Source organism: Wasmannia auropunctata, unplaced genomic scaffold (genome assembly GCF_000956235.1).
Source record: "Wasmannia auropunctata unplaced genomic scaffold, wasmannia.A_1.0 LD336083.1, whole genome shotgun sequence".
NCBI lineage: Eukaryota > Metazoa > Arthropoda > Insecta > Hymenoptera > Formicidae > Wasmannia > Wasmannia auropunctata.
In genome coordinates this window covers 1445012-1469295 of record NW_012026807.1, presented here as the reverse complement: position 1 = coordinate 1469295, position 24284 = coordinate 1445012, and the positions used below count along the sequence as shown (strand labels likewise).

At 42.0% G+C, this 24284-nt stretch overlaps 1 protein-coding gene and 1 pseudogene across 1 annotated transcript in view; both read right to left on the bottom strand.

The window, feature by feature from the left end:
- LOC105448629 (mitochondrial distribution and morphology protein 34-like) overlaps positions 1-21189 on the bottom strand; it is a 71360-nt gene extending 50171 nt beyond the window's left edge. The window contains exons 1-2 of the mRNA XM_011687309.1: positions 20834-21189; positions 4035-4306 (exon numbers count right to left, since the gene is read on the bottom strand). Of these exons, the coding sequence (XP_011685611.1) occupies positions 4035-4306; positions 20834-21092 (531 nt within the window). The 5' untranslated portion in view covers positions 21093-21189. The remainder of the gene's footprint in view (positions 1-4034; positions 4307-20833) is intronic.
- Positions 21190-22224: 1035 nt separating this feature from the next.
- LOC105448628 lies at positions 22225-22716 on the bottom strand (annotated as a pseudogene).
- Positions 22717-24284: the final 1568 nt, after the last annotated feature.

Here is a 24284-nt window from a genome sequence, read left to right as displayed (position 1 = left end):
ATTCTACTGAGTATGAGCCAAGAAATCAATCCACATGAACAAGTAATCCCGACGGTCACGGATCGAAACGTTTCAACCAGACGATTTGTCACGGCGCGTGTCATGCTTGACGTGTTTACTTCACCGACACGCTACACCCGCGGCGGAAACATGACCGGGAATCTCGATTCGCGATTTTGCGGCCCACGTCGGAATTCGGGGCGTATACACCATCCGCGCGGGACCCACGCGGCTCTGTTTGCCTACTTGTCTCTCCCGATTGTTTTTCCCGCCGGGGTTGGTACAAGCGTTGATTCTCATATTTTTTTTTTTTTTATTATTATTACACAGCACTCGCTCCGCTTCGCTGTTTTTCACGCTCGTGGGAGCGTTCGCGGTGTGCTGTGCCGCGCGTCGATCGGCAGCCGCCGCCGATTTGGCAGCGGCGCCAATGCGCCGTACTTGGACGACGCCCAAACGTAATAAATTGCAAATCAGGTCATTGCTTCCCCGCTCGCGAGCGCGAGCTTAACGTTACCGGGGGAAGCCCGGGTGTCGCTTGATCTGCGGGGTTTACATAGCGGGGCTCGCATAGCGAACGCGTAACGTCCGTCGCGCACCGTCGCGTCGGGTCGGGTCGGGTCGTGCCGCGTCGCGTCGCGTCGCGTCGCATCTCGTTGGCGTCGCAGTGGTTTAGGGTGCATCCTCTCCCCGTGATGCCCCCGCGACGCCATCGGCGACGACGCGACGGTGGATAAACACCGCTATCCGACGTCGTCGTATACGATTGCGACACGCCGGCATTTTCCACATGGGAAAAAGACGAGGCACTGCCGTGTCATGGAAAATGCCCGGTCGTTTAATTCTTTCTATTTAATCTGCTCGATTAATCTTCTCCGCTGGTTTTATTTGCCCGGATATTAAACGGCTCATTTGATTATCATTTACGATAATAAAATGTAGAAAGCCTAAAAACGGATGATGGTACTTCGAAATAATAATCATCAGATAGGCTCGAGATAGTAACAAGCGGGACATCTTTTGCAAACTTATGCACATGATATGAATCGCGTCTGACAATGAAAAAAAATCATTTCAAAATGTCTTATCGACCTGTCCGCGAGATTTCTTCTGCAAAGAAAAGAGTGCAAGGTAAAACGAGAAAGACAATGGCGAAGGAGTAACCGGAAACTACTGCTGCAAGATGCTAGACATAATATTTACTCCTATCCTGACTAATCTCTCGTCTCTTTTACGGTCGGCTATCTACAGTCAATGGCTGCACAATCTTGGACCGAGAAGGTCGGCCGGAAGGTCAAACAAGTACACCAAAAAAGTATCCGAAAAAACGTTAATTGAGAAAAGACTTAACTTTGTCTAATAAATTTGACACCAGCTAATTTAATCATCATTATTATTACTGAACGATATTGATCAGCTACATATATTATCCCGATTCCGATGCTTATTGTTAGTTGCCACTACTCCGAGTAGATAAAGTAATGCAAATGAATGATATATTCAACGCGATAATGAAATTGGAGCAAAAGAAATCAAATCCAAATAAGATTGCATTAAGATAACGATATTTTGTAATTAATTTTGGAAGTTCGACAATTATTAAGTTTGATCAGTATTTTTCTTGTGGTTAGATCTCAATAGCAGATGAATATTTGTTATTATACTAAATTTAGAGAAAAGTAGAAAAACAGCCAAAGCAGCAGAAATAGAACCAAGATTAATTTGCTTCTAATGTTAATGATAATCTTCTATCAATTTTATCACGTCTAAAAAATTATATATTATACAAAAATATAAAATTTCTCAAAATTATCAATTTAAAATCTCCAACGGTCAAAGTTCCGTCGGCAGAGAATATCGGAAAGAAGGGATCTCTCAGCTCGTGGGGAAATTTTCGACGTTGCAGTCGTAACATTCCGAAGTCGCGTCGTCGCTTGGAGCATCTGTATGCACGCGGAGAAGGCGGTGCGGCGGCGGTGGCGGCTCGTGTGTGCCGCAATCTGGCGCGGATCGGGAGCGAGATAAGGACGGGAGGATGCGCGACCGAGAGGAGCAAAGAAAGCCGCATCCTCTCGACCTCCGCCAAAGAGCGTAGAGCAGCGCGTCGTCGTCGTCGTCGTCGTCGTCGTCGCCATCGTCGACGTCGGCGTCGGCGCGCGCGGGAATAAGGGCGGTCCCGTAGTACGCCGTAATCTAATTTGCGATGCAATCTAGAATAACAATGGTCCGCGTCGCGGCGACGGCGGCGGCGGCGGCGGCGGCGGCCGCGGGTAGCGGAAAGGGGGCAGGCGTGACGGCTGTACGAAACGCATCGCAACGTCTCGCCGACGAGAAGGAGGATGGAACTTCCGCCGACTCTCCTCGACGTAATCACGGAACCGGTAACTTCCAAATTAAGTTCCCCATCGCCCGATGCCGATGGAAACCGAAGCGCGCGCGGTGGACGCACCGTCGACGTCCTCGTACCCTCGGGGCTTTGCCGAGGAAAGGGCTCCCGCCACCGATCGATGCCGGGATCCGGTATCTCTCGCCATCGGGATACGATACGTCGCCAAGTGGAAACGTATAACTGACGCATTACGCTGCTTATGTGAATTATAACACTTATCTTTGGGAAAATTGTTTTGAGGGGATATCCAGATATGTTCGCGCGAAAGAAAAATTGATCATTAAAAATCTTTATGGATATTTAGTAGGTATTAATTTCTCAAAATGTTTCTTAAATGAAACTGAATAAATATATTTCAGAAAATTATTTTTAAATATTTTTCACATAACTTATACTATTATTTTTCAATGATCAAATTATTTCGTCGAGTTTTTCGGTCGAAAATTAAATGTTATTAGCGAATTATATCGCATTGAGTTACATTATAAAGGATTGATTTCAATATATGAAACTCAATATATCGCTTCGATGCTCCGCAAGGTCTTCAGCTGAAAACTCGCTGCTCGAAACTACAATACTATCGATTACGGCTGCAGGTGGCGTCTTGAATCACGCTCGTCCTAAATTCGCCCTCGCGCGTTATCGCGCGTTTGAAATAATTGAATCGGGACATCAGAAAGACACGGAAAGAAAAAGTGAAGGAGAGCACGGGAAGTTATGCGCGGCCACGAGCGTGTGTTGCCTCCGCTGCTCTGTGACGGGGCAACGCAGAAAAAAAAAGAAAGGCAAAAACACGTGCACCGAATAGATGCAGCTGTGCCGCGTCCAAGCCGACCGGCCGGCTGCCGAGATTAGATATCGGAAGCTTTTTCCTAGATAGTCCTCGACATTCCACGAATCGTGTAATAATCTCACCGAAGGTCGACAACGTCGCCGATAACCACCTCCGCTGAATGGGAAATCGTGCTTCCCCTCTCCTCCCCCTCCTCCCCCTTTTGACCGCTGCATATAACTCTCTATTGCTTGACGAGAAGGGAAAAAAAAGCGCTGACGATAGCGCGCGTGGTGCCTTTTGGACTCGTGACGCGCGATATCAGGAATGTGTAATGAGACCGGCGATTGTTCCGCGAGCGAAATGCGACAACGGAAAGTAATGGAGAATTGTTCCGGGGGGGGGGGGAGAGAATGCGATACGAGACGTTTTGTCGCGACTCACGTTCGAGTCGTTATTTGTAAAGAAGCTATTCGACGAACTCGGTCAAGTCTGCTAAAATTAGTACGACGTATACAGTTTCAACGAATATGCGGAAGTGTGCTTTGGTTTTATTTCGAACGGGTTCGAGATATATATATGATAAATCCGCATATAAATCCATCCGGTGATGACGCAATGTATTGCTAATTCTCCTGGTTATCGTAATAAACTTGTCTTAATGCCCTCTAATATTAGACGTATTCAAAAGCGCGCGCTTGTATATAGAAAATAAATGCCTTCTCTGCTCGCGTTATTCTTCGTCCCATTAACCATATTACACATCGATGTCGCGATGTATAATTATCGACGTTGAAATCGAAATTTTTCTATCCTACATGCTTCGTAGAAACGTAATTTTACATATATTCCCGATGATCAGATGGTACTCACGGGTGTGTCAGGATAACGATAATGATCTTGTAGTAGAAGACAGCGCTGTAACGGCGGCGGCGGTGGCTCCTCACGACGATGACGATGACGATGATGGTGATGCCGATGATGATGGAGAATCGAGGCAGAAGAGGAAGCAGAGCCGGGAGGAACCGGCTCATGCACCAACAGCCGACGATGATGAAGATGACGCGATATCGTCGCCAGGACACCCACCAGTGCTCCGACTATCAGCACGAGCGCCGCCGAGACGATGTAGCCGCTCGCACCCACTGTAACCGGAAATCGGATACCGCGATTGGTCAGTAATTTTAAATCGGAAACTTCCTACTCCGTATAACGCCAATCTCGATAATTTTCGCATTTATCTGTTTATATTCTATGTGTCGTAACTACCGTGATTTTTCTTAGTGGAAAGATAAGAATGTTGTTAATGCGAAAATGAATTATTCAAAGAATCTGAAAAAAATTTCAGTGAGTTATGGTCACCGACACTCAAAGAAATATTGATTTTTCTGACAATGAGATATTTTTCATGTACTTTTTCATGTTAGTCAATAAAACTTTTTCAAACGATATATGTACGTATTAACGTATGTATATATATATTTTTTTTCTTTTTTATTTTATTATTAATTATAATTAATTTAAAACTTTATTAAGATTGAATACCAATATCCTTTTCGTGTAATTCATGCGTATTAAATACACCCGTGTGTATATCAATGAAGTAATGAAATTATTTCTTTATATAACTAACTTTAATAATGCGCTATGTAGCATAAACGAGAACGGCATACATTATATGTTAATGCAAATAAGAGAGATAAAGAACTTTTTACTTACAAAAATGAACTGTTCGAAAGCATTAAGACATGTCATTTGTCTCTTCGAATCGTGGTGTCAAGACTACTATAAGTTATTACAACTCAAACGATCATAACGCGAGTAATGCCTTGCGTGCGGTTTGTCGAGTCGACACACAAATCATCGCGACACGTGGAAACGATTAGATGTCATTTTCCGTAACCTTGCTACTGTCAAGGACAAGGACTCGCGAGAGTAACCGCTCGTGTAGATACGTTTCGCGACGCGTACGAAGAACGTCGTGCAAACCATCGTGTTATCAATCATGTAATATCGTTTCATCAGAACGCAGTTAAACGCACATAAATCGTCGAGCATACGGCACATGTTGCACGCGGTAATAAATGTATCTATTGCTAGAGCGGCTAATTGGTCAATAATTAGCGTTTGATTTGATTCCGAATGAGGTGCTAAATAGAAGTGTCAAAATCTTATTCTCCTCCTGATATTATATGAAGAATTTCCTTTAAGATTCCCGTAACAAGAGTGCTCTCAGTTGTCAAATATTACATATCAACAAGTCGTATATATTTAATAAGAATATGTAAATTGATAGAGAGATAATTAATTCACTAACGGCTAAACGTTGTTTTTAGAACGAACATTTAATTGTATATAACATAATTTTAGTAACGAAAATAATCTATTTTTTCAATACCTAATTCTCATATTAAAAGTTTCTCCCAGAAAAAATATCGTTCAAAAATAAATGTTAAAAGATGAACAATGTACTTTAACTAAAATTCTTTATATTATTAAACATCTACAATTTTTACACATGTTATTAAACAATTAAAAACGGATTTAAGAATTAACGAGAAAATTACGCAGGATTTGACAGACTCGGGTTGTGAAAAGGATCTCCATCGCGAGCCTGAGATCCTTTTTGAGCTTCGTACGAGCAGTTTGATCGCGAATCGCCGTTCGGCATCGCGAACGTCAACGCCGGCAGGTGCACCGAGATCGAACGACCGCATCTTCCTTCCCCCCGCGTACTTCCCCCCGGCCACCCGACCATCACCTCACGCTAGCGACTGCGGAACAGCTTGGGTCTCCGGCATCGTCCGACGGCCTCCATCGCTTCCTTGTTCTCCTTCTCTACCGCGCGGCAGGGACACGCGTGTCCGTGCGCGTGTCTCGGCTCGGGGAGATACCGCCCGGATGCGACGCGGCGAAGGACCCGATGACGATGAGATTGAGAACAGGGACGGCGCGAACGTTCGCCAGCAAGTTAATTTTGAACAAGAGACTTCGAACGTTAAACCAAGTACATATCTCGCATTCGTTTATGCGGAACAATTCGGTAATGATATCATAATCGAATTATTTTAGTAATGATACTTTTTTTTTTAATTACTGTGCACAAATGTACGTACAACTCCAAAATAAAAAATAATTTTAACAACCTACATACATTTCATTTCAATTTCGAATGCAATAATTTAAAAAGTGACTTTACGCGCGTTTCAGTGTTTCTCAAATTTACATAAGATTCTCCTCGACGGGAAAGGAAAATTCCTGGAAAACATTTGCTGACTCGGGATCTAGAGACTTATAAACTCAAACTGGAAAAAAATTTCGAATAACTTATGAATTTCTATTATATTCTTTTTCCTAGAGAAAACTTTAAAGGCCCGTATCTCAGTTGTGATATAAAAACTCTCGATTCTTTTTACGAATAGAAATCGGAGTAATACAAATTATAAAAATACATTGTGCGCGTATTTACGATTTATATACTCTATAAAAATTTTGTTTTTTGTTTTTGCTACATTGAAGGTAAGATGTCGTCATATCGAAAATATTCAGCATCAACACTTTGCAAACGGAGCATCGCGAGAATGCCCGCTGACACCGGCCCTGATTGAGAGCGAGAGCGCGAGCGGGCACGACGAGAGAGATTGACAGAGAGAGAAGGGGGCGGTGGAGGAGGAGGTACATCGACCGTGGTGAGGGGGGAGGGAGCGAGGTGAGCTGTGCAGAGCATGCGGTGCACCAGACAAAAAACGATGAGCCGCGGTGGGGGCCAGACGGGGGGCAAAAACACGCGACGAGGCCCAGAGCCCAGGCGCTGCGGGCCCCTCGTTTGAACGACTCTCCCTCTCTGTCCTTCCTGCTCGTTTATACGAGCGCGCGATGCGCTGGTGTATGTGCGCGCAGCGTATGCACTCCGCGGCTTCGCCGAGCGCATCCACGAGTATCGCGTGCATCGCGATAGGAAGGACGAGTTTGCGATTGTTCGAGCTAAGGATGTTGAAAAGAGGAATCCGAATAATCGTCCGACAAAAATACATGTATTATTATTTTTTATTCGTACTTGCGATTGTTTCTTGGAAACGTTCGCGTGCTCGTTTCTTTATCTAAAAATCTTCAGAAGCTAATCTATCATCCGGTGGAAGCGAATCCGATGGCAACGAAGAATTGGATAAAATTCTCAAAGTTTCAATGCAATATTAGAATGATTAAAAAAAAAAAACTCGCCATGGTGCCACGATGATTTTGTGCATGATTCAATTAAGCTAACACACGAGATATCGACAACGTACCGTGTGTGTAAATTCCCTCGGGAATGAACCGACGCAGAGCGGCGCGGTTGAGTGGGCCCTCGGTCTTATCTCGAGCTTTCTTGCTCTCTGTTATCACCGCCGCCGTACGGGTTCGCCGCTCTTTGTGCCGAGTCTCGAGTGCCGCCTATTTGAAGTGCCGCGAGACAAAGAGCGCATCGCTACGCATTCACTTGGAGGAGAAGACTAGCGGCAGCCTGGACGAGACAAGGTGCGCCTTGTACGAGGATAGATTGGAAAATAGAATCGGATAATAGGCGCGCGGATGGTAACGAGCAAGAGGGAGAGACAATACGCCATCGCCGTCGTGATCTACGAGTTAGGGACTGCGAGGTAGGCTACGCCGATCTGGCACGATCTCGCTGATCGTTATCGTCGCAGTAACCTGTAGAGTATAGATTTCTTTTTTGACTTTTTCGAAAATGTTGATTCGTGAAAGCGATTCGTGACAGATTTATATAATGACGATTCAGGAATTTACGCGGTGTATTACTTTCACATAAATTCGTCGGCGATATCTCGTAGGATGTCCCATCGCGCTATCGAATTTAATGACAACTTCTGCGATAGATTTCAAATCAATTACTCGCGGATAAAAACGTCAAGTCGTTAATATGTTGTGAATTGTGTAAGCGAAATTCATGTTTCAAAGGAGCGAGTAACAGCGAGTATTTCCGTTCGACGAAAAGTACCTGCAGAGTTACAAGAATGTTTAATTAATGCCTGATTGCAAAATTTTAGACGTAGCGCGCGGTGAGCGACGAAGACAGGCCGCGGACAAAAGAAAGAGAAAGAGAGAGAGAGAGAGAGAGAGAGAGAGAGAGATGGGAGAGGTAAAATCGAGAAAATGGCACGTGCAGTACGAGCTGGCGTGTCTGCTACTCGGTGAAACGCGACGCCAGACTAAACACTAATACGGATATCGGATTCCGAAAGACGCTTAAACAATGACTTTTTTTATTTTAAAATAGCCTGGGGGGTCGTGTTCCTCGGCCGTGCACGGTGTGTCGTCACGGCGGTGCTCGAAAGGATGCCACGAGAGGACGGCATGCAGGGGAGGAGGGAGAGGGGGAGGGAGAAAGCCTGGGCTAGAGCTGGTCTCGTCTCTGCGAGCGACTGTAACTACGCTACTTTGTCAACTAAATCACGCGGCAAAGGGTTTAATATCTCCCTCCCAGAGTCTGTGACGAATGCACCGAGCGAGACCCACGCAGATGGAGAGTCGGGACAGACTCTCGCATGTATCCAATAGAGATCTGGGAGGGGAGATGGGAGCGGGGGGGGAAAGGAGGGAAATGACGGCCCTCTCGTGATTCCTGCTCGCTATTGTCCCGTCTGCGCGGCTCCTCGTTAAAACATCTTTAATGATCGCTCTTCAACGACGATCTATGGTCGTCGAAGTTGGCATAATATTGCGGAACGTCCTTAACGGTACTGCTCTCACAGTTTATCTTGCGTTCGGTATGTATGATTTTGCTGGGATATCGACTTGGCGAAGTTCTCGCGAGCGTCGCAAGGTCTCATTAATTTTACGCAGAGTATGCAATTTTTGCAATGCAATAAGAAACAAATGCAGAGAAAATATATTAATTACTAATTCGGTTAAGTGTCTCATTCTATTTGCCTCATTTTCTGCAATTGTAAAAATTCTCTCTTTATTGATTACTGTTCACATTCAGATCTATTTATATGAAATGTTATATTTACATACCGCTTTTTATACTCATAATTGCTAACGTTGTAAGCTTTAATGTACGTTAATATATACATAACGTTCCATATTTAACTCCTCAAACCGGATATTTATGTATATTTAACGCATGAAACAATTTAAAGTGCGACGTAAGAGCGACATATTCGCTATACCTATTTTTAATTATCGTACAAAGAATCGTGATATATACGCGGGACGCGGCCAAAGCCGAATTTCTTTCACAGTTCTATCTCTGCCGAGTAAAGAGTTAAGTGAAAACCGCGACGAGAGAGGCGGGCGAGGCGGTGAAAGAAAAGGGCAAACTTTTTAATCAATCCGCCGCGGCGAAGAAGGCTACAAAACGATTCGCGCCCACGCAGCGGCTGTCCACGTGCGGGAATGCGTGGGTGGGATGTGCGAGGGGAGGAGCAGGGGGAGAGGGCTCGCGGAGAGTGCCGGTCAGGTTGCGAGGACCGAAGCTGGCCAAGGCCAGAACGGCGGTGGAGCCGGGGTGGATTATTTTTAGCGCTTCCTACTATTGTGCAAAGTGCGCGGAGTCTGTCGAGTGTCTAGGCGAGACTAGTCCGGTTTAGCTATACGTGCGCGTCCACCGCGTTCGGCGCACGTGTGCATCCTAACTTATCTTTCGCAGATGACGGCTCTATAGATCGGTTCACTATTAGCAACAGCAAATATGAAAGTAGATATGTACAGTAAAAGGAAATAATGTAATCTTACAAATTTCAGCGCGAGACAAGATGTGTACCGCACGTCGACATGATATATTTGTTAAAACGGATGTAAGGTCGTATACGCGAATGGATTGTTATAAATCCAACTGCTCTTTTCTACTGTTCTCCGCGCGGGAAACGATACATCACGTCTTGCGATGACGTCGCGCAGACTCTAAAAAAGGTCTAGACGGAAGATAACATTTTTCCCAGAAATATATCTTTTGTATATTATCATTGAGAATTTCTTAGAAACAATTCCATTTCCCAGAGAGAACTTGCATTTTTTTTTTAACAAATTTGATTTTTAAGCAATTTTGGAGTTAAATCGATATTTTCTAAAAAAAATTTTTCATGGAAAATAAGTAATAGAAAAGAGTCTTTAACATGTATAAGGTAAATTATATGAAGTATAAGGTATATAAATAAGCCTGTCGTAGAATACATGTTTTTCTTGTAATACTTATCATAAATATGAAAATATGATTAAAAAAAAAATGAGAACAAAAATCACTTCAAGAATATCGATTTAATTAAATGAATAAAAGATAATATCTCCGGAGTAGGCGTTCTTCCATTGAGCAAACTATTTAGTATGAAAATAAATAATTCATGAAACATCTCATGTCTGCATTAGATACACGAAGGTTGCCCTTTCGAAAAGGCGGAGACTAAATACAACGATGTTATAATAACAATACAATTTAATTGCGAGAGCGTAATCATGTCCGCTTGTCACAAAAGACGAAGATTGATTTACGCGTCGAACATCTGCACGCACAATGACCGTGCGATTAATCGCAATTTCCGGGACCGTACCGTTCCTTTGGCACTTGACACCGATTATCTCGGTGTCTGAACGGATCGCTGCCGCGCGACGCGCCCGCGCCGACCGCGACGAAGAGACGCGGTCGGCCCCGACGAGGAGGCTGACGTGACGCAATCGACGTATACGCGTGACACACATTAGCGGCGCGTAACTCTATCGCGCTAGGTGTTACGCGTCGCGTCGTCGACAAGTGCGTCCTTGGCCGGCGGATAGACATTCGCACTAAACGTCAAGTAGTCTTGCTCACGGGATGTTCGCGAGACAGTCGCGTTTCCGTCGACGGCCGACGAATATCATGATACCGAGAAAACGCGACAGAAAAGATCTTATAACTGTGTAGACTATTGAAACAATATAATAACACAGTAGATAATTTTTTTTCTCTCTCCAAGTTCGGCGAATCTCTCTGCAAATTTATTTTTTATTTGTTTACAATAAAACTTACTTTCTATAGTGCAACTTGTGGAGATGTAACAGTAAATTAGTGATAGCTCTTCTCCCGTCTAATTGTAAGAGAAGAAATATTTTCTTAATTGGTACTACATAGGTACCTATTTCTTCTCTTAAGAAAATTGCAGACTCGTGAAGTAACATTAGAAAAATAAAGAACAGGATGTTACTACTGCCTCGAATGCATCTTTACTCGCGCGAATCTTTGGAGTACGCATCTTTACTTTAAGTCAACATGGTGCAATTCGCCGCTGACAAATCGCGACGAGGCACGCGGGAGCGAGCGTCGCGATTGCAAAGAGGAAAAACTGAAAGTGCAGCCGCGGAATGTAAATACGAGGCGCGCCCCGGCGATTCCTGTTCCCTCGCGCGCGTCATCGTCTCGAGGAACGCGAAACCGAAGTCGTCGGTCTCCGACTCTCGGAGGCTGTGCACGAAGGTGGAAGGCGAAAAGAAAAGGGGGGGGAAAAAAGAAGGAAGGAAGAGAGAAACGCCGATCGCATACCGAGCGGTCGAACGTGATAAATCAACGAAGATAGAGATCGGAAAAACGGGCGTAGTCACTCGAGCGTGAATTGGATCGAAATTAGCGATCGTCTCGCAGGGCTCCCTAGGACTCCGGCCCCGGATCTCATCAGCATCACCAGTTCCCTACCTACCGACTATCGACTACAGACTACCAGCCAGGAAGGTCTACCGACCGCCGGTGCGGCGCGATGCACGGTGGCGTGCATCTCGAAGATGATTTCTGGCCGGAGAATAAACCTCTGATCCCCGCGCGATTATCGTCCCACAAGAGTCTTCTTGTGCGCATTCCCTTTCTACATAATATATTATGCAAATTTCTTCTGAAAAAAATGGCTAAGTTTTTGTAACAAATGACTAATGTTCCTTATTACGTAAAATATTCTGAAACTTATATTTGACATTTCTATTTTATCGCTAAAATCACAAAAATTATTACCTCATTTAGTTTTTATATATGTCCAAATTTTAGTTTAAACATTAATTAATTATGCAACACAATAGCATTTCATACATTGTAATTAACGTTGCACGATAATTATATGAAAGATCATGCACGCACAACATATACGACATAATTTTAGATGTTTTTTTTTCAATATTTTATTTCTTTAAAATATTTACAAGCATGAATATATTTATATGTTTTGGGTTTCGTCGAAATTACTAACAGTATTTTGCTAACATCAATTTGCATGTCAATAAATGTTGCATGTCTATGCATATATAACTTGATTTCGTGATTTCAATGTAAATTATATTTATGCAGTTACTATTTCGATATATTTAAATCGTATTTGAGTCACATTTAACGGAATTACTATATTACTTTGAGAGTAATTGGCATCGTCATATTCGCGGATTAACGGAAACTAAAACAGCGACGAGGCATAACTTCTCATTACACGCGTCATTAATTATCGCATCCTGCAAAAGAATTCCATGAAAGTACAGCTCGCAAGTAGCAAGAAGTTTAAATGCCAAAGCGACGTTTAAATGCCGAAGCGGATTTACGAGCGTGGGGGTAACCGGTGGAAAGCATTATTTACTACTACGTTAAACTCCGTACGCGCAGACTAAGCCATCTCGATTGCATAACGACATAAACAGCCGGTGTAATAGTGGCTCAAGGTCTACTATACGCATACGCGTTGCGTCAGTCGCCACGATTTTAACGAGTTACATCGCTACGCACGGCACGTAAACTCATCTTCGATTCTCGCATATTAATTGGTCTACGTCAATAAGCTTCGTTCCAAGCCTATATATAAACATTATTCAATTGTATAGAATATTCTACATGCAAATGATTTTTTTATAGTTATGTGTTATAGTTATATGTGATTTTTTTTAATTTTTAACAAAATTGTCAATTTCAAAATTGATCTTTTTTTTTTACATTACACTGTATACGATTCTACGTTTAAAATTCAATTTTTTTCGTTATTAATTACGGATTTAGAATTGTTTCTTTCTCGAATAATTTCTTCACGACGAAGCGAATAGATTTTAACGGAGCATTTTATATATACGTATAACGTAATCGTCGTGATCATCACAACACAACGGAACAATAAACGGTCTGTGAATTCCGTTTCGTCATGCTCTTTGATATACGATACTGTCTGGCTGATTGGTTATCCAATTGTGTAGCTTTTTTAGAATAGACCTTCGTTCAAGGACCTTGGCCGAGCAGACGAGGACCAGACGTGCGTGGACGGACGGCCAGCTATTTCGCCACGCTAGCCGCGCTCGCTTTCACACTCGCGTATCCTTCTCTGACACACAACAAAACATATCTCAAGCCAACTCTATACTCATTTTATCATCCCGCACTTCATAATTCCCGCGAAATACTCGTGATTTATGCGCAAAGTTTAAGCAGACGCATGTGTAGAAAGTTGCCTATTTGATAAGTCGAAAATTAGATCTAGTCATATGTATATCTAAATTTTCTTGATATGTATATATATTATAATTCATTTGACATGTAATTTTTTTTGCCTTCTGAGTAATTGTAATAAATATAAGAATTATACTTTTCGAAATGAGAAATATGATTTTTAGGATATGTCATGTAAAGGAACGCAACATTAAAAATGCAAAGATTATAAACAAATTGATAATCTGTCCCATAGAAAACTTATATCGGATAAGCGCAAGATAAATGTAACCTTTTAATATTTCGATTTTCCACAGTAATTATAGTTTATTATTGCATCTGTCACGAGAGAGAGTTTGACCGATGCGTAACATTACGCAGCATTTCGGAGCAGGGATTCCCAAACTTTTCAGTCTTTCACTCGATTTCAATATCGTGAAAACCTTGACACATTTATTCGTCTCCCATCAATCATGTATGCGTTACGTATGATACGTATATAACACGAATTTTGACACAGAATTCAATTGTAAACGCATCGATCAATAAAATGAAGAAATTTATTCATTTCGAATATTTATATAATCTTCACATTTTTATTTAATTTTCTACCAGTTTAAAGAAAAATAGTAATTTTTCTATTTAGTTTTTTTCATTTAATTACCCTATAATGCATTTCATAGAGGAAAAATTACGTTTAATCTTACATTGCGAATCATGAAAGAATCGAAATTACACAAACACAAGACTTTATTTCCTTTAACTTGTATATTTTCTGCTAATTAAATTCTTTCATTTCATTTGGAATTTTTCTATATTTTTAGACTCTTTTTTCAGAAGGCATATCCTCGGTTTGGGAACCAGTGCGTCCGCGTCGGGGTGACGCACGTGAGCAGCGCGCTGACATTCGTCAGAATTGCAAACGAGAGCAGCGTACACGCGTTTCATTGTCGCTTGGCCGAGCTATTGTTTCTTATCAGTGCTGACAGATCATTTCTTGTTCTCCTAACATTGATTTGACACGTGTCAATGTCAACCGGACTCGTGCCTCTCGAAAGAACGAAACGTATTGATGGTACAGAAAGGCATGCGATACGAGAAATATTCTTCAGAAATTTCCGAACAAAGTTCCTCCCTGTTTCACCATTGATTAATCAATCTTAATAAAATATATGTCCTCATAAAGCAAGATGTTTTCAGTAAATTTCCAGCAGACTTAACTCAATAAATATGTCATTGTGTAATTTATCCGCTCTATATTTATCATCGCAACATGTTTTTGAGAAAATAGAGTATCAGCAAAATGGATAAAAATATATTGATTTCTATTATTTGTATCAACAGATGTTTATGAATTAAAAATAATCTGCTCTTCAGAATGTACATGCTGTTAGTATAGAACGATAATGTAAAAATAATCCGACGCGCTCTAAAAAAATATCGTGCTAGCATGAATATTATCTTCGTTCGGTCATATTATATTAAAAATCATTTCACCTGGTTAATTGCGATGTGCGATGGAATATTTACTCGGCGATATAATTGCAAATGTGTGGCACGAATCGATGCCACGAAAATGTCACTTCTGCTTGAAGAGAACATGTCGCGAAATTAATGTGACAGGCACTCCTCTCATTTTTGCGGAGCACCATTTGAAATGATTTGATTCTACTGATGAATAAAGCGTGATTTTAAGCAAAACATATTATAAGGTATATGTATAAAAAATAGAAAAAACTCGTTTAGTAATACAGACGTATAATAATTCAAATATTCGAGCGAAATGCTCCTCGCAGGAAGCACATTAAAAAATAAATTATGACAATTATTATAAAACAAAAATGCAAAATTGAAAATATGCAGCGAGAATAATTATTATATTATCTTAAAAAAAGCTAATTTTCTCAGCTATATAATTATTCGTATTATTAAATATTATCGCGTTCTAAAAATCATGAGCAGCCGTATTTAGCGATAATTGGAGCACGAGTACGGATCAATATCATCAGATTGCATTCAGCTTACAAAGCGATAATGCTTGGGAAAAAGCTGATCTAATCATTTCGTTCGGATTTAGCAGCCAGAGCCATTATTAACACACTAACATCTTTGTACGTTAATCGACAGGATGAAAAGTATCTCTTCGATGAACAATCTCTGAAACTACTTCCTGCAGCATTGACAGTTCCTCGATACTTTGACTATACGTTCGTGGATAGTATTAATATCGACGATAAATATGGATAGCCCGATAAGCCCGTTTAGGTCTCCCAGTTATTTACAGCACGCCATATACTTCCGCTACTTCACCGCCTGGCATTGCATACACACACATATACAAACACACACACACACACACACACACACACACACACACCAGACGTCCTTTGCACGTGCATATGCGACGAACACGCCGCGATCGGCGTTATTTTTGTTTAGTCTGTTGGTCGTACGCGTCTCTGTGTTCTCTCAAAACTACCCGCCGCATGTAATTGCCGGGCACACGGAGAAGCTGTCAATATCCGAATACTTAACTTTCCCGCGGTGTTCATGTTATTGCGGAAGGTACAACAATTGAGTACCCTTCGCAAGGGAAAAATCAGAACAATCGTAATTGGATCCTCTCTCTGTATCTATTCCTAACATCTATTCCTATGAAAATCTCCTCCTATTCTCATATTACAATTTTTTATATTAAACAATTAATATGATACCATAATAAATATAAAATAGATAAGAAAAATGATAAGTCAATTATAAATTATGAAAAGCAATTTTTTTTCTAAACTGTTCTTTTCCAATTTTGAAAATAATGGGACTGAAGTTGTTACAAAGGGGTTAAAAATCGCTGCACGTCATGATCTTTCGTAAGCGGTATTTTACGTATTCAAGTTTCTCGCGTAAAGCTCCACGGTTCGGATGGTTGCACGGTGAAATTTACTTCCTCGCTCCCGGAAGTCGCGTTATTCCTTCCGGACGGAGGCGAGTCCCGAGAGCCGTCTGCCAACATTATAGACACGGTGCTTACAGTGCTCTCCATACAACGGGGCGAGTCAATACTTTATAGTTCGAAGTGAACTCGCTCGCTCGCTCGCTCGCTCGTACTTCGCTATCACCCCCTCGTCGCGCCACTCCCTTCGCTAGGAGCCGTCGCGGAGGGTGCCAAGAGCACCAGGGGCTTTACATCGCTCCTCCTGCCCTTTCCGCCCATCGCCGCGCGCAAATACGAGCGATGTATCGCGAGCTCTGTCGGTCTGTGTACGTCCTCTACATGTACGAAGGTTAGAGAGTGTAAAAGAGGACGACTCGAGGAAAAATTTATTAACATTTGTTAAATAACATTTGTTAAAAAAAATTGATTTGAGAATTTAATTTAATGTAAAATTTAATACAGAAAATAATTCAATTTTCAAGTTCTATAAGTTACGTCTTATATAGGTAAGGATACTTATTAATTCGAACTTTGTTAGCTTGCCACTTTATGAAAATTATTGTAAATTTTACATCGCGGAGAAATTGAAAAATTTATAAAAAGAGTTACCAGTTTTTTTATATCATGCATTCAATATTATTAAAAACAGATTTGATATATATATATATATATATATATATATATATATATATATAGACACCAATTAATACCGACCCGAATATTTTCGAAGATGATTTAAAGACTATGAGAGAAATATTTATAATATACTTCTTCATGTTTATTATTATTAGTCTACATGATTAAAAAATATTGAACGATATTCTTAAACCTCTCTATCGCAAGGCTCTTACGAGATATTTATAGAACTAAAATAGCTTGCAATGTGTGCATATTTTATCGAAGTATCGAAGTCCAGTAAGATAAGAAGTTGCTGCGCTGTCGCTAAAAATAATCGTATCTAATTCTCACTAAAAAAAAACGAATAATTCTTAAATTCTCGGTTAAACAGTCGCAACGAAGCGAGCGAGACGCGAGATATACAAACGTCAATATTTAAAGTGATATCTGACACTCGTAAGAGATTATTCGATAGTAATTAGCGGAACAGCATAGCGTGGAAACGCTGTTGCGTAAGGTCCGTGACCGGAAGGGTGGCGAATGTTGCAGGGCGGCCGTCTCGAAGGGAGGGAGGGAGGGAGGGAGGGAGAGGGAGGGAGGTGGCGAGTATCTAGGTCTGTGTAACGATTTTTAGAGTCCCGACCCTACGATCGTTCGGGCCATAAAAAACTTGAGGCACCCCACAGTAGTCGAAGAGCCAGGGTTTCCATAGCGACGAAGCCCTTTCGCTCTTCGCCCGCAGGGCCCCCTTTGCCCTGTTCTGCGGTAACCTACCGGCTGCCGTTGCCACCACCCTTAACGCGCCGTACCGGCCTCGAATCCCGAAGATATACGTCGTAACATGAGCGCGACATAGCCCAGCCGAGGACCGATGAAAATTGCCCAGTCGATCGCTCGTTTAAATTTCTCGCCCTTCTACTGCATATATCGCTTCGCGAGAAAGTATAATTCTCTAATCCTCCAATTCAAAGGATTCTTTTAGATTTGCGATCAAATTTTAATCTCTTTGAAGAACCGTGACGCGGATCCGTATGAAAAAAAGAGGTTACTAATTAAACATTAAAGAGATACTAAATGGTTTTCATTAAATTTGAAGGATGAATCTGACGTATTAATTATACTAATTCTAACATTATACGAAAAGAGAGTGTGTAATCGCTAAAATTAGTCCTTTCGAAGGGTTTTCGTAAAGAATACGCGCTGATTCGCTGGGGTATTTCTTTGAATTCATACAACAGAGAATGGTACTTTCTCTCCACCGGTGCATCAGTTCTTTTCTAGGGATACGAAAATAAATCGCGAGTTTTGGGATGCCTGACCGGTTACTCAGACCATTTAGTCATTCCTCTTATACCGAGTATACTGGGCATCGCGCAGTCACGAGAACTCATCGTTGGGAACTGTCCAGATCACGAATTAGATCGTAAAAGAGAAGGACGACTCTGCGCTCTCTTGCAGGAGCACGGAAATAAACGCGTTAAGTAATGATACAAATGTACGGACAGCGTGCATTTCAACGCGGGGATCGGTCGGCCAGTAAAAGTAAAAATTCGTTGACAAACATCAGAAGGTCCTATTCGGTCGGATTATTAAATTAACGCGGCGGTATAGATCTCATATTCGGAGATATAAATAAATCAACTAACATACCTTATCTTGCCATTTACGACGGCTTTATAGGTGCAAAAAATGTGTCGGTACTTTCGCAATTATTCTAATTCGTCATATATTATAAGAGGCCACAAAATATAATGAAAAGCCCGAAATAAAACAACACTTTGTTCCTTATTAAAATTATGACACATGACTCGTGAATTAAAATGTTAGAGTAAATATTCCACTATAACGAAACATCTGTTTGCACTTAATTTGCAAAGGAAATATCGATCTTAAATTTTAACGATGAGCTACTCGAGCTTTGTTCTTTGCCTCTCGTGAATCGAAAATTAAGCTTATATGATCACTGATGAGGAATCAATTGTCCTCCTCATCGTAGTTGCCCGGCATTATAGTCGCTGTATAATTCGTGGGGAGATGGAAGAGGAGGAGGGAGGGGAGGGGCGACATGCGTGATAAGCATGATAGGAGGGATAAAAGGGGTAAGGACGGGGAAATTGAAAGAAGTATACGTTCGGACCGCGGTCGCGCGAAGGAACTAATCGACTGATTTGTACGCGCAGTCACGACTCGTGTACGTAGCCAGACGTAATCAAAAACACGCAAACCGTGCGGTCTTGTCCTCCGCAGTATCGACTCTTGCTCTTTACTTCTATTTGTCTCTCTCATTGGCATACTAATCTTTATTGCACGTTTATCTTAATCCTAATCTGACTTGTGATGGCGCATGATAAATTCATCGCGCTTATGTGCAAAACAGATTAACTCTCCCGGCGAAAAGTTTCTTTCGACCTCATTCACCTCGATAATTGACATTTACTATTAAGCTGACATATGAAAAATGTCCAGTTTTAACGTCATTATCGCGATAAAAGATACACCGATAATAAATAAAATATAATTACCGTTCTTTCGTTATCAAAGATTTGATTAAATACAATGGATAAAATATCGCATACGAGCGCAAAGTCTATCGAAAAACCTATATATATCATCCTCTACGCGCGCATAGAACATTTTCACAATAAAAAGAATGAAAAAAAAAAACGAAAAAAGAGCTAAAACGTGAAACAAAGAGAGGAAATTAATAAATTCGAAGAAGTTTGTCTCCCTTCTTTTGGCCCGGCCGAAAGTATGGACTTGAGCAGTGCTCCGATTTCTGTTCTGGCCGTCGTAAACGAAAGGTAGCGTGAGATGGTGCACAACCGAGAAGATACAAAACAAAAGAAAAAAAGGTGCGCAAGGGAGGACCGGATTGGGAAAGATAGCCCGCGCGCACGGTTGGAATAGTTAAAAATAACTCTGACCGAAGATCCTGCGGTTCCTGTAAACACGAGCTCGAGCATGGCAAAACGAGCATGGCGCTATTCGCATGCGAACCGGCGATCCACAGGGATTTTAGCGAAGCGATAAACCCAGCGAAAGGATACGCGTTTCATTCAGATGCATTTAAGGAGTCAGGACGAGGGACTGCCTTTTTGCTTTACATACAGAATGACGGCTTTCAAAGTGAAAACGTTTCTTATTTTTCAGCTTGTGCTGAATAAGTATTTTCAAGCGATATTTTATCAAATTTGTTACGGGCGAAAGTTTATATATCGCGATTAGAAAAAAAATTGCGTTTTTATAAAGTCTTGAAAAGAATCAGAAAAGGATTTCTTCAAACGTATATTATATCTAGTAGATATTTTAAGTTTATAATTTATTTCTCGTCATCAATATAATTTCAATGTTCAGTAAATATATAAAAATGCAGCAATTTAATTGGTAGATTCGATTCAATTTCCAGAATTAATCTGAAAAAATCTTATAATTGTTTCAAATATATTTATATTTCGTTCATTATTCAAACGATATGGCTCCATATTGTATCTAATTTATTTTATATTAAAATTTTCTAACAGCATAATATAAGATTTTTTAAAATTTTCGAACAAAATGCTGTAAAATTATATATCTCGATTTTTCTGAAAACAAATTTCTCTTTCTATACAAAAAATATTTTCCTTTTCAATTTTCTAAAAATCTACGCGCCATTCTATATCAATATTAAGAGACGAAACGTTTGTGTAATTCAAATTTAACACTCACGTGCTTCCATAGAGGTGTCTTGAGTCAGTGGTGGATGCTGCGTCGTCGTCGTCGTCGTCGTCGTTGTCGTTGTCGTTGTCGTCGTCGTCGTCGACGATGCAAACGAATCTTCGTTGTCGCGCGCGATGGTGACCTTAATCTGCTCCTCGTCGTCTTGCTCGCCCTTTGTGGATGAGCTTCGCTCAGAACTCGCGCGCACCCTTACACGCTCGGCCACCTGCACATCGTCTCCGGAGAACGCGGACCGCGACGATGACATCGGCCCGGCGACTGTTGTCGTGGTCCACTCGATGACACTACCACCACCAACTACGACCGCACCATTATCTTCGTTTCCCACGAGCACCAACTCCTTTTCGCCCTTATCACCTACCACTCGGTCCTCATTCACTCTCCCGACGTCATTTTTCTCGGGGACGGTGCTTCCGGCTCGCTGAGTCGCACCGAGGTACGCGACGTTCCGCGTGATCGTTCTGGTCGCCACCGCCGTCGTCGTCGTCGCCGTTGTCTTCGAAGCACTTTCGCGAAGTAGGATATCTCGCAGGGAGCTCTCCGGACGCAATATCGATTCCCCAAACTTGAAGACGGGCTCTAACGGCGGAGTGAAAGTCTGGGCTGCAGGGAGAATCCTTTCATCGATTGACGGCACGGGTTCCACTTTGCGAGATTGCGGAGGGTGTTCGTTAACACGTCGCCATGCCTCCGGCCAAGGGTCGATGAAGTTCGGGGAGGGTTGATCTTTCAGCTTCGATCTCTTGCTTATCGGTACTCGCTTCGCTCTTCCTCGTCGCGCTACGATCTCTCCGTTCTCGTTGTCACGACTCGGCGTCAGAATGGCAAGATCTTGATGTCTGACGACGACGACGGTATTCAGCGACGTTAAAGACGGCAACGGTCTCAATAACGTCGGCGGCGACGACGACGACGACAGCGGCGGCGGCGGCGGCGGCGTCAACAATAACGGCGACGTTAATGACAGGGGTGACGTCAAGGGCGGCGCGGACGAAGGCGAAAGGCGTGTCGCCAATGTAAGATGATCCAGAGTTCCCCGATTCGCGTGACCTTCGGAACCGACGTCGTTAGGGCTGGACGCGCGCTTGATCGCCCTCCGGAACGGGCGCGGCGCGAACGGATAATCAGGCGATCGTGGCGGCAGGTGAACGTTATAGGGCGTAGTAGCGTCGACTCCGTGGACGCTATTCAACGGTTCGAATACCACCGACGCGGCCGTCGTCACGTGCGTGAGATCGTCGAGAAGAGCAACAACGAGAAGAAGCAGGGGCAAGCCCACCCCGCCCCCGTGGTGGCTCCCGCTACCCCCTGCCGTGCGATAAGAATCCGCGAGGCGGCCGTTCAATCCGGCTGTCCGCGATCCGCTCGCGACGGTGAAGAACTTTGTCGTTCTTTGTCTTCTCGTCCTCCTCCTCCTCCTGCTCCTCTCCCTCCTCCTCTTCTTCTTCCTCCTCGCGATTTACATGCAACCACGCGATCCAGCAGTCCTCCTCGAACACCTGCCCGCATTCGACGATTGTGTTTCGCGTCCCCACGTTTGATCCACCACGGCTCGTGCCGGCGTCGTGCCGTTCTGGCATTTATTATCCCGTCCTGCGTCCCAGACACGTGCTGCTGCCCCTGTTGCGCTCGACGTTGCCGCCGCGATGGGCGATCGACTTCACCGTATACTCGATCGACGAGCCGGACGATACTGTGCACCCTGTCCACGGGCATTCCGCCATCATCGCGCACCCCGTGAACAGTCGGTGCCGCGATTCGCGTCCCGACGACGTTCGGCGCATCGACGTTGCCCGGCTACGTCGCGCGGCATTTTCCACTCGTGTTTCACGTCTCCTTCTCCGCTTCTTTCGCCGCGTCCTCGCTGTCTAGAGACGCTGTCCAAATAGCGTTCAGAGGACTACAGCGTAATCTGAAACAGTCAAATGATTTCGCCTTAACATATTTGGATCGATAGATTTTTCTATCTAATCCATTGTCTAATAAATCTCCTGAAATAAATGTTCTTAAACATATTTTCTTTCTCCGCGTCTTTTTTCCTTTAATAGTTCCTCATTTTAATTCAAAGTACTTAAGGTAAGATGATCATCTAATTTCATTTTGATTCTCTTTCTCTTATCTTATTTCTTAATATATTGTCATCGAAATTTTGTGGATAAATCGGAAGGGCCTCCTTACTTAAAATTTTAAATTCTTCTAATTTATTTTATTCAATAATTAAATAAACGAATTTTTATTTTCAATTTATATTATATTTTAATTTTTTATTATAATCTTGAAAATTATCAAACTTAGTATTATACAAAATATTAGTATTATACTAAATTTAATATTATACAAGTTCAATTAATAAGTAAAACAAAATTCCTTCTTTTCTCCTTTAATTACACTCAGAATTGAATTTTACAAAAATTTGATTTTGAGATACAGTTATAAAATATAATGATATAAATTAAGATAAAAATGTTTACAAAATTTAACATATTTACGAAATTTTTTACTTCCCTGGTATCGAGTTAGTTAACGTGAGATGTTAACATAACATGATCAATACCAAGTTCACGTGTATCGTTTGCCGCCAATTATTCACGGGACGCAATTATCCCGTCGGGAATAGAAGGGTTAAACAGTCCAATAACAAGCGCAAGTACGGATGTAATAGTGCATGCGTGTCTCTCAATGTGAATTGCAAACATGTATTTCCTGTAAGACTCACTAGGGAATTCATCTCGAGGAAAAAAAACAGAAGTTAAAATAATCACTATAAAAGCCTATCGAAGATAGTTAGTTTTACATTATAATTTGCGTCAAGCAATCTAAGATATTTTTATGTATGTTATGCTATAAAGATATACTATGAAAATATCTTAATGTCGGTAAATATCATTTTTATCTATGCAAAAAGTATCATTGCATTATCTCGATACAGCGAGCTCGATTTTCGATTTTCATTTCTAATAGGTTACCGCATTTTCAATATCCCATTCATTAATCAACGCTCCGATTCTGGAAATGCACCGCGAAAAGAATCGACCGCTTTCGCGTGCTTTATATTTCAAATGCTTATGCACCGTTTGTTCTCGCTAGCAGCAAAATAGCTTAAATAACTAATCCCTGGGCATAATAAAGGTGACACGGCAAGCCATCTGCATAGAGCGAAGAAACACAGAAATACGAGCGTCTAGATGGGAGTGACTGATCTAAAAGTGTAACGGAGGAAATATAAAGGGAAATGAGAGAGAGAGAGAGAGAGAGAGAGAGAGAGAGAGAGAGAGAGAGAGAGAGAGAGAGAGAGAGAGAGAGAGAGAGAGAGTAGAGGAGATCGAGGCTGTAGCTGTTAAGCTCCAAATAACTATTAAAGTAAACTCTACTCGAAATTAGCTAAAATTTAATTTCTTTATAATCTTGGAATTTGACTCATTATACATCTTTTTATTTT